The sequence below is a fragment of the Toxorhynchites rutilus genome, chromosome 2 (assembly GCF_029784135.1).
Source record: "Toxorhynchites rutilus septentrionalis strain SRP chromosome 2, ASM2978413v1, whole genome shotgun sequence".
Classification (NCBI taxonomy): Eukaryota; Metazoa; Arthropoda; class Insecta; order Diptera; family Culicidae; genus Toxorhynchites; species Toxorhynchites rutilus.
In genome coordinates this window covers 231185979-231196735 of record NC_073745.1, presented here as the reverse complement: position 1 = coordinate 231196735, position 10757 = coordinate 231185979, and the positions used below count along the sequence as shown (strand labels likewise).

Below are 10757 nucleotides of genomic sequence, written 5' to 3'. Positions count from 1 at the left end.
TAGTAGTCAAGCAATTCTGCGTGAAATTGTTACAGCTGAAATCCAAAAGCCATCTTATGAGTTCTGTTATATTGGCATATATGCACAAACTTATTCGATAATCAATTCATATTCGTTTGGTATGACCTAATGTAAAAATTTATTAATCAACAAAGTTCTGTTTATACGCGTTGAATGAATACAGCAAGCAATCTCGCTTTCCCAGTGAAAGTTCTTAACTGAGCTTAAAGACAAGAGACAGGTTCAACCTCGTCAAGCTCGTACAACAATGGATAACTGCCGGAATGATAAAAACCTTCACTGCGCTCAGGCTTATTTCAGAGCGAAATACATTGTATGAAAATTGTTTTTTTTTCTTCTGCAAACCCAGTCTCCCATGAAATGCTAACAGTTGAGATAGAGCAGACAGCAGAAAGCATTGCTACAGTTTGGACAATAATGTTGGAATTCAATTAATTCAATCATGTTAGACTAACGAGAACATACGAAAAAACAATATTCCCAAGGTCTTCCTTTTGTTTCGGTGCTTTGAGCTTCAAAGACATATCGTTTATGGTGCATTCATCTTAATTATTTACCAGTCGTTTTATTTGTTCTCATCTTTCGCTAACAATCCCAAAAAGCGAACAAAAGAATAATAATCATTCTAATTGAAATTGGATTAAAATTGACAGTCAACTATTTTAGTGCTTAGCATACACAGCTGGGACGGATTCGTAGGCTGTTGGGTAGCTGTGGACGTATTCATGGTGGGCCAGAGGAGTTCCGTAGGCAGTGGCGTAGCTCAGAGCAGGAGCAGCTTCGACATAAGAGGTCTTGGCGTAAGTCAAAGCTGGAGCAGCCTCGACGTAAGCGGCCTTAGCGATTGGAGCTGCTGCATAGGCCAAAGCTGGAGCAGCTTCGACGTAAGCGGCCTTGGCAATTGGGGCGGCAGCGTAGGTCAGTGCTGGAGCAGACTCGATGTAGGCGGTCTGGACATGAGCTGGGGCGGCATAGGAGATGGCTGGAGTGGCCACAGCAGCGGTCTTGTAAACCGTCTTCTCAACTGGGGTCTCGACGATGGTCTTCTTGACGGCTGGGGCGTACACATGTTCAGCGACCTGTTTGTTATGGTACTGGGTGAAGCTCTGGTACGAGTGTCCGGTTGGGATTTTCTTCTCGATGTTTCCTACGTGGGTGATGGTTGGCTCCTCAATAATGCTCTTTTGGTAGGAGATTTCCTTCTGGGCTACCACAGCTGGAACGGCAGCGACATGGGAGTATGCAAGCGGGCTCGAGGCGACCAGAGTGGCGCCATGGGAAGCAGCGGCAACAGCGAGAACAGTAGACAACACCACCAATCTGAACATTTTGAAGGATTGTTTATTTAGAAGGTCTGTGTTGCGTGTGTGCTAAAATGCGCGCTCTGCTGCGAGTTTCTTGTGGGACGATAAAACGTTGACTGTGCCATTCCACAGATTTGATCTATCATTTATAGTAACCCCCGAAAAGTGCATGCGGCTGCCGCCCGCGAGACGGATGTAATTTCAATCTTTCAAACCTGCTGCGGGCGGCAAATTATTTCGAGCTCGCAATAGCGTAATTCAGAGAAAAAAATGAATGTGATTGACCTGTTGAAATATGGCGGGAGAGCGAATTGGAGCAAAATAATTGGAGAACGCGCATTGTCTTTTTTCATAACTACGTTTATGGGAACAATGAGAAATTCAACCTTGAATGCACTCGAGGTCATTTTATAGAAATGTTTTTGAATGTTGATGGTATAGTTGATTTTTCAATGACATTGAAACTAGTCAAATCTCCAATCTATTCTTCGAGAAAAGTATTCAGGGATAATTTTGTTGATAGAAACATAATTCCAATTAGTATAGGATACCAATATTCAGAGATTTTTTTCCAATAAACTATACTATTCATCTCACATTATTATTTTTTCTACTTTTTCTCGGAGTTCACTCAGATATGATCCATTTGATAATTCACCAGCAGGTAAGTTTTTATTCGATATTACGTTAGCTGTCTATTTCCTGCAAAAAAATATTGTACAAGGTCTATAAAACTAATGAAGAATCATCAATAAACTTTGATGAAATAAATTATTTATTATTTTATGATCTCTTAATTATACTTGTTCCATACCTATAAAATGAAAAAAAGGTTAGCTTGTTGGGAGAATTTGTAGTAAAGCAAAAACACGTTTTGCAGGTACAGGTCGGACTCGATTATCCGGAGACTCGATTATCCGGGATTCGATTATCCGGAATTTTAGACTCGATTATCCGGAGTATTTTATTTTTTATTTTCGGAAATATTGAATAATTTGTATAATAATTCCATACTGAATAGCCAATATGGGTATCAAATGAAAGGGCTTGACTAGTAGGATACAGTTATTTATGAAAACTGCAAATCCAAAATGGCCGCCACCACAAGATGGCGGATTACATATTTTTTCAGAACCCCATCAATATGAGTATCAAATGAAAGGACTTAACTAGTAGAACACAGTTATTTATAGAAAATGCAAATCCAAGATGGCGGCCACAACAAAATGGTGGATTACATATTTTCTCAGAACCCCATCAATATCGGTATCAAATGAAAGGGCTTGACTATTAGAATACAGTTATTTATGAAAAATGCAAATCCAATATGGCCGCCACTACAAGATGGCGCCATATATATTTTTTCACAACACCATCAATATAGGTGTCAAAAGAAAGGGCTTGACTAGTAGAATACAGTTATTATAGAAATATGCAAATCCAAGATGGCGGCCATAACAAAATGGTGCATTACATATTTTCTCAGAACCCCATCAATATGGGTATCAAATGAAAGGGCTTGATTAATAGGATACAGTTATTTATGAAAAATGCAAATCCAAGATGGACGCCACCACAAGATGGCGCCATATATAATTTTTCACAACCCCATCAATATGGGTATCAAATGAAAGAGCTTAACTAGTAAAACACAGTTATTAACGACAAATGCAAATCCAAGATGGCGGTCACAATAAAATGGTGGATTACATATTTTCTCAGAACCCCATCAATATGGGTATCAAATGAAAGGGCTTGACTAGTAGAATACAGTTATTTATGAAAAATGCAAATCCAAGATGGCCGCCACCACAAGATGGCGCCATATATATTTTTTCAACACCATCAATATGGGTGTCAAAAGAAAGGGCTTGACTAGTAGAACACAGTTATTATAGAAATATGCAAATCCAAGATGGCGGCCATAACAAAATGGTGGATTACATATTTTCTCAGAATCCCCATCAATATGGGTATCAAATGAAAGAGCTTGACTAGTAGAATACAGTTATTTATGAAAAATGAAAATCCAAGATGGACGCCACCACAAGATGGTGCCATATTTTTCCCCAACCTCTTCAATATATGTATCAAATGAAAGGGCTTGACTAGTAGAACACAGTAGATAATGAAAAATATAAATCCAAAATGGCCGCAGTTCCCAAATAACTGATTACTTTTTAATGGTTTCATTCAGCTTGCCCTGTTTGTATGTATGTTTGAATGTTCGTAGGATTGCCCCACACTAATTGAATTTGACCCCGTTCCTGATCACTGATTGATATGAAAATTGGAACATACCTTTAATTCTATTGCTATTATAAAACTGCGTATTCCATGATCTTGAAAAATTCAATTTGGCCGCCGCTAAAAAATGGCTGAATGGCTTGACTTGGAGAATACACTACATTATCAACAACACAAACATGAATGAAGGAACGGATGTGATAACTATTAACTGTTACTTGTCTAATTATTTTCTAGCTTTTAGTACATTAATCCGTATAACCTCAAAAGCTGTTTTATTTATTTTATTTTCTAGTTTTTAGTAAATTATCTGTACCATTAGCATACTACAATGGTATCTCTACAATAAAACCATTCAACTTTTTTTAAATTTTTATTTCTTACCTAACTTTCTTCGGAATATTTTAATTATTTGTTGTATTCTATTAGTCAAATCATTTTATTTGATAACAATACAGGGTAACTTCGATATAACGTACATTTTACTATCAAAATTGTACGTTGTATCGAATTGTACGTTATATCGAAACATAACAAAGAACACAGAAACGTAGCTTATATTACCTTATTGTGTTGCTGTTTGAGTAAGGTTAATGGATAAATTCAACTAGAAAACAAAGCCAACTTTTCTCATGACGTTTCTCTTCGTACTGTTGATTAAAATTTGATTCATTTAGAATCCGGCATCACAAAACAGTTTTACTTCGGGATTGGTTAAAAGTACAAAGCAAGCTTTAGTATCAAAATACAGATAATTCATTGTTCTTTCAGAAGAATACTATTCAAAGAATTATTCCTTTGGTCTTTGAAAATGTGTACGTTATAACGAGGGTAAGTTATATCGAAGTTTCCCTGTATTGAGGGGAATGCAAAAAATACATAGCCGACTATTTACTGGCGGTTACCTTTTCGAATTTATGTTGTTCATAATGTAGTCTATTCTCCAAGTCAAGCCATTCAGGCATTTTTTAAGGGCGGTCAAATTGAATTTTCAAGCAGTTTTATGGTGGCAGTATAATTGAAGGCATGTTCCAAATTTCAGAACAATCAGTGATCAGGAACGGGGTCAAGTATCAATTAATGTGGGGCAATCCTACAAACACTCAAACATACGTACAAACAGGGAAAGCTGAATGAAACCATTAAAAAGTAATCAGTTATTTGCGGACTGTGCCCATTTTGGATTTGAACTTTTCATGATCTGCTATGTTCTACTAGTCGAGCACTTTAATTTGATACCCATATTGATGTGGTTTTGAAAAAAAAAAAAAAAAAAAAATATATATATATATATATATATATATATATATATATATATATATATATATATATATATATATATATATATATATATATATATATATATATTTGGCGCCACTTTGTGGTGGCGGCCATTTTGGATTTGCATTTTTAATAAATAACTGTGTTCTACTAGTCAATCCCTTTCATTTGATACAGGTCAGACTCGATTATATACAGACTCGATTATATGTAATTCGATTATATACAGTTTGGAAAAAAATATTTTTCTTTATATTAGGCTGTCAAAAAAGTCCTGCGGTATTTTTTTTGAATTTTCATTTGTTCATAAAATTAGTTACAATCATCTGTTTTAAGTCAAATATCGTTGTGCAGTGGAAATGGAAACTGTATCGGGTCCATAAACTGCACAAATTTTATTGGCAGCTTGAGATGCATTTTTGCCTTTCGCATAGTAGTACTGTAAAATATGTCGGATTTTCTCTTTATTTTGCTCCATATTTGCGACACTATAACTCACGAACGACTTAACCAAACAAAACACTGTCAAGCGCGCAATATTATAGCGCGCAAAAATACCTTTCCAACAAGCTATAGTATGACTCGATACAATGAATACAACTATAACAACGCGCTTACAACGACACCTCGCGGAAATACCGCAGGACTTTTTTTGACAGCCTAATATTTCAAATATGACTTATTTCAAGAAGAAATGTAACCTTTCAACGTTAAGGTGAAATTTGAGTGGCTATTACATGTACAGTGGGATAAAAATAGTGATTTTTGGAGATTTTGCTTGATTTTTTAACAGGAATTCTTTATATCGATATTGCAGTCAAATTAAGAAAGATAGAATTTAGGTGCTAAAGAACAAATTGTAGAGCGGTTTGAGAGCTTCAATTTAATTAATAGGAACAATCCAATTAGTACAATTTTTAGGATAAAAGTAATAATAACACATTAAAAATTAATAACTTTTAAGTTTTTCACTTCAAAATGTTATTAAAATACATTAATTTAGATGTTCCACTACTATATCCTATACTAAATCCTATACTAAACTTGACGAGGGTTGAAAGCATGTGAAATCACATGGGAGCCCGCACACGGGGCAACCAGTTGACAAGGTTGACTCAATCTGTTGGAAGAACCTAGCATGTAGAGTTGTTGCTGTGTGAGGTTGACAACATTTTCGTTTAATTTTTGTTCACGTCATTTTCTGTGGTTATTGAGAAATATTGAACTTGAAAAAAAATTTATTTTATTTTCGTAATTATTGCAGGAAGTTGTTTTTTTTATTGATTTAATGGCTTTGGACTAGAGTGCGCTATATATTTTTCTCTTGGAAGCTGAGGATTTTTTACATAACAATTCTCGATATCACAGAGGCTCTTTTTTCGTTTTTGAGTTATGATTTTTCAAAGTTAACCGGTGGTCCGAAAATAAAATATTTTTTTTTGCAAATTCTGTATTTTTCATTAGCTAGCTCATTGGCTTTAATTTGATATGCCGATCATCTAAATCGGTTCAGTGAATTTGAACCACCAGTGAATTCAATTTTGCAGTTAACCACTCAAAATGCTTGAAATCGAAGCCGCAAAAATTACATCCATACGCGGAATCATGTTGGATTTTCGGTTTTTGTGTTCCTATTCAGCAATTACAAATAAAATCGTCCTAAAAATGCAGATTTTAAAAACTTGCATTTTTGATTCCAATGAAAGTGTGTATTCCGTTTGGGTTAGAGGAAATATGAGTTTTCCACAGCAATTGGGAATTTTTCGACTCAAGGGTAACGTATCGATTTTAGTAAAAGAAATCTTCGATAATTTATATCTCAAAAACTATGAGTTGTACCGAAATAGTGTCTTAGAAAGAGTTATAGAGTATTGATGGTTGAATATGAAAAAATATACACTAAAAAAAAAATAGTACTCTCTAACCTTCTTAGGACTGGCTGATAAAGAGCTGTAATATTCAATGAATTCAACTCCGGTTCGTGTCGTGGTTGTTAAAAGAACTCTGTTTATTATATTTCTTATCGATAAGGAAACCTCCTAATTCTAGTACTACATTATACATTACACTTTCTATATCTATGGTGGGAGAAGCTTGAGACAACCTTTTTCCAATTCACCAATCAGAAAAGTATAGCTCGTATAGACAATTACCAATACGTACACACAGTCACACCGAAGGCGTGTTCATATTGCTTATTTTAGAATGGATCGACTGTATGAAAGAAAGAACATAATTGCTCAGCGTGCTGCTCAAATTACAAGCACTTGTGTGGCATGGGAATCGATGGGTTCAAAGTACTTGTGTGGCCTGGGAACCGATGGGTGTAAAATGACATGACCATGATTGGTTCTAAGAAATGCTGTATGTCAGCTAAAGGAATTTATTAGCTATGGAACGCTATGTTCCATATGAGTTCATGGAATTGTTATTTGACACTTGAACGAATGTGATGCAAGCGTATCTAACATGCGCGTAAGAACATTTCGAAATTGAGCTGCATGTTTGCTCTTTTGGAAAACGTCAAGATTCTCTAATTTATGATCTTTGGAAATTATATAGAAATCTAGTATGCTACACCACCCCTTGAATGGCGTTAACGTTTCCTGTGGAACTTTTGCCGTCTCAACATATGCATTAACTAGCGTCATTCATTAATACTTAGTTGAGATTTCTTAAGCCAAATAACACGCCTTGAATGTATTCCGAGGGGCAAGCTCTAGAATACGCGTGACCACAGTGCAAGTCGGAGGAAATTTTTTTGACGAAAAATCCTCCGGCCAGAACGGGAATCGAACCCGAACACCCGGCATGATAATGTGAGACGCTAACCACTCGGCCACGGGTGCTCACCATGCTACACCACCCCCCTTTGGGTGAATGATGCAATGAAATGGAGCATTCAACTATTGTCAACATAATTCAATAAAATGTTAAAAGGAATTTGTTGTCCCAAAACTTCGTTATAATGTTTATTCATACATTTTTTTTTGTTTTTCTTACTCGTGTGGGAAAGATATAGTAACAATATTAAACTTAATTTAATTCTAACCGAATTTCTCACTTTTTAGCTAATGCTAAAAATTTTAACCTATCTCATTTTTAATTTTTTTTTTATTTTTTTTTATGAGATTAGGCTCGGTATTTGTAACACATCTTAAACTCTAATTAATCTATTTTTTATGTACTAATAATGGTTGATTGGTTTGCAAATAATTTATTTCACAATTTGGTTCATGAATGTTTCTGATTTTGATTGGTCCTCTATAAAAGGAATCTAGTTTTTTTCTATTTTCGTTTTTTAGATACACCAAATCTCCTATACTTAAGTTTATTGGATTTGCTGATCTATCAGCTAATTTTTTTCGTAACTGTTTTTGTTCTGATAATTTTTGTTTAACTATTTCGTGAGCTTTCTGTAATTTATACTTTATTTAATTACTATACAGATCAAAATTGTAAACAGGTTCAATGCCATTAGTAAATGTTTCTTGAGGTAATTTAGCTTTGACACCAAATACAAGTTCATAGGGAGTGTACCCATGATCTGTATGCGGTGTAGTGTTATACGTAAATGCATAATATTGTAACCAATCATCCCAATCAGACTGATGGTTGCTTATGAAAGATCTGAGGTATTCATTCAAACACCGGTGATTTCTCTCCAAAGAACCTATTGTCTGGGGATGATAGGCTGTTGAAAAAGTTTGTTTAGTTTGTAATAGTTTGCATATTTGATCAAGATCCTCATTCTTGTACTCGGTTCCTTGATCTGATTTTAATTCTAAAAATATACCGTATATTAGAATGAAATTATCAACTAAAGCTTTCGCTATTACTTTAGCCTCTTTAGTTGGAATTGGTACTAAAGTTATATATTTAGTCAGTTCACACTGTATGGTGATTGCATACCTATTGTTATAATTAGACTTTGGAAGTGGACCTATCGTATCAATGGACACCACTTCAAAAGGTTTTGACGGTGTGTCTGTAATCATTAATTTCTCTTTTGTGTGTTTTCTAACTTTGTTCAATTTGCACAATTCACAGGCCTTGATGAACTGAGCTATTGAACCTTTCATGTCCTGTCACGGTCGCCATCTAACCTTCTTAGGACTGGTTGATAAAGAGCTGTGATATTCAATGAATTCAACTCCGGTTCGTGTCGTGGTTGTTAAAAGAACTCTGTTTATTATATTTCTTATCGATAAGGAAACCTCCTAATTCTAGTACTACATTATACATTACACTTTCTATATCTATGGTGGGAGAAGCTTGAGACAACCTTTTTCCAATTCACCAATCAGAAAAGTATAGCTCGTATAGACAATTACCAATACGTACACACAGTCACACCGAAGGCGTGTTCATATTGCTTACTTTAGAATGGATCGACTGTATGAAAGAAAGAACATAATTGCTCAGCGTGCTGCTCAAATTACAAGCACTTGTGTGGCATGGGAATCGATGGGTTCAAAGTACTTGTGTGGCCTGGGAACCGATGGGTGTAAAATGACATGACCATGATTGGTTCTAAGAAATGCTGTATGTCAGCTAAAGGAATTTATTAGCTATGGAACGCTATGTTCCATATGAGTTCATGGAATTGTTATTTGACACTTGAACGAATGTGATGCAAGCGTATCTAACATGCGCGTAAGAACATTTCGAAATTGAGCTGCATGTATGCTCTTTTGGAAAACGTCAAGATTCTCTAATTTATGATCTTTGGAAATGATATAGAAATCTAGTATGCTACAACTCTTTTTTTTATTTACAAAATAAAAATTCAATTTGCAATATCCAAAATACATATTTTAAAATTTTTTTTTAATTTTTTCATACAAAATAGAAGTCATGCAGAAAATTTAAAAAATGGGCCCAAGATGGTAAAACTATTTTTGACGAACTTTGTGGAACATCGAATTTTTAGGAATTTTCGAAACTTCGAGTTCTTGTATGTTAGCAGTCATTTTTAATCACAAATTATGAATCCTGATGTTATTTAAAACAAAAAAGGTTATTATCAATCTCCTTCTAAATGTAGCCATTCTGGAGATATTTAAAAAAATATTTGTAATTTATTGTCTTTTTAATAGTAAATAGGCCCTTTAAATATGTTTGCCGTGTTATCGGTTTGGCATGGAATAGCCGAATATATAGCATAATTCACGAAGGAGAATACCAGCACCGTGACTATTCTCTTCTGTTTTCAAGCTAATAATCTTTTGTTTTGTACCGAGTGCCGTTATTTTCTATTTATGAGCGCTTCGTTTTGGGTCGTGAGCAGGTTTTCGAAACATTTTTGTGAACTAATACGAGGGTCGTTTAAAAAATAAGTTTCAGTGCTTCAGAAATCGCGGAAAAATAAAGTTAGGACAAAAAACAAGGTGATTTTCGTAATCTACGTTTTATTTTCTATTTTTCTGCATAATCGCCGTAACGTTCGAGGCATTTTTCATAGCGTGGCACGAGTTTTTTCTAATCCGAGCGCGAAGGTCGTAGCGTCCTACTTTTTGAAGTACGATGTAACTGCGTCACGAATTTCTTCAGTGTTACCGAATCGTTGACTGCCAGCATTTGTAGAAAAAGCTTATTTCAATCTATTATCAGAGAAAACTTTATCCCCTCAGTGGTACGCAGTGCAGTTATCTATCATATTAATAAAACGGTTTTAAGTTGTAGTTTTTATTTTTCATGGTACAAACTGACAAACTTCCGGAACAAACTGATTTTGGAACCATTCATAAAATAAAGGGTGTGTCACATCAAATTGCATCACGGAAAAAACGCTGTAGAAATTCGCTCAGTAGACCGATCCTTTTGAAAATTTTAGACAGTAAAATAAAAACTATTAAACAACTTTTGGCATTTTCTTTTTATTCATACTTCGAGCCCAAGCCC

At 35.0% G+C, this 10757-nt stretch overlaps 1 protein-coding gene across 1 annotated transcript; it reads right to left on the bottom strand.

Moving 5' to 3' along the window:
- Positions 1–566: 566 nt before the first annotated feature.
- Positions 567–1431, bottom strand: LOC129770451 (cuticle protein 16.5-like). Its single transcript, XM_055773292.1, has one exon. It carries the CDS (start codon positions 1347–1349, stop codon positions 684–686), a length of 666 nt encoding a protein of 221 aa, XP_055629267.1. The 5' UTR covers positions 1350–1431; the 3' UTR covers positions 567–683.
- Between the last annotated feature and the right edge of the window lie 9326 nt (positions 1432–10757).

Bases quoted from the DNA above. Each gene is read 5' to 3' on its own strand.
- LOC129770451 (XM_055773292.1), bottom strand. From the start codon at position 1,349: ATGTTCAGATTGGTGGTGTTGTCTACTGTTCTCGCTGTTGCCGCTGCT.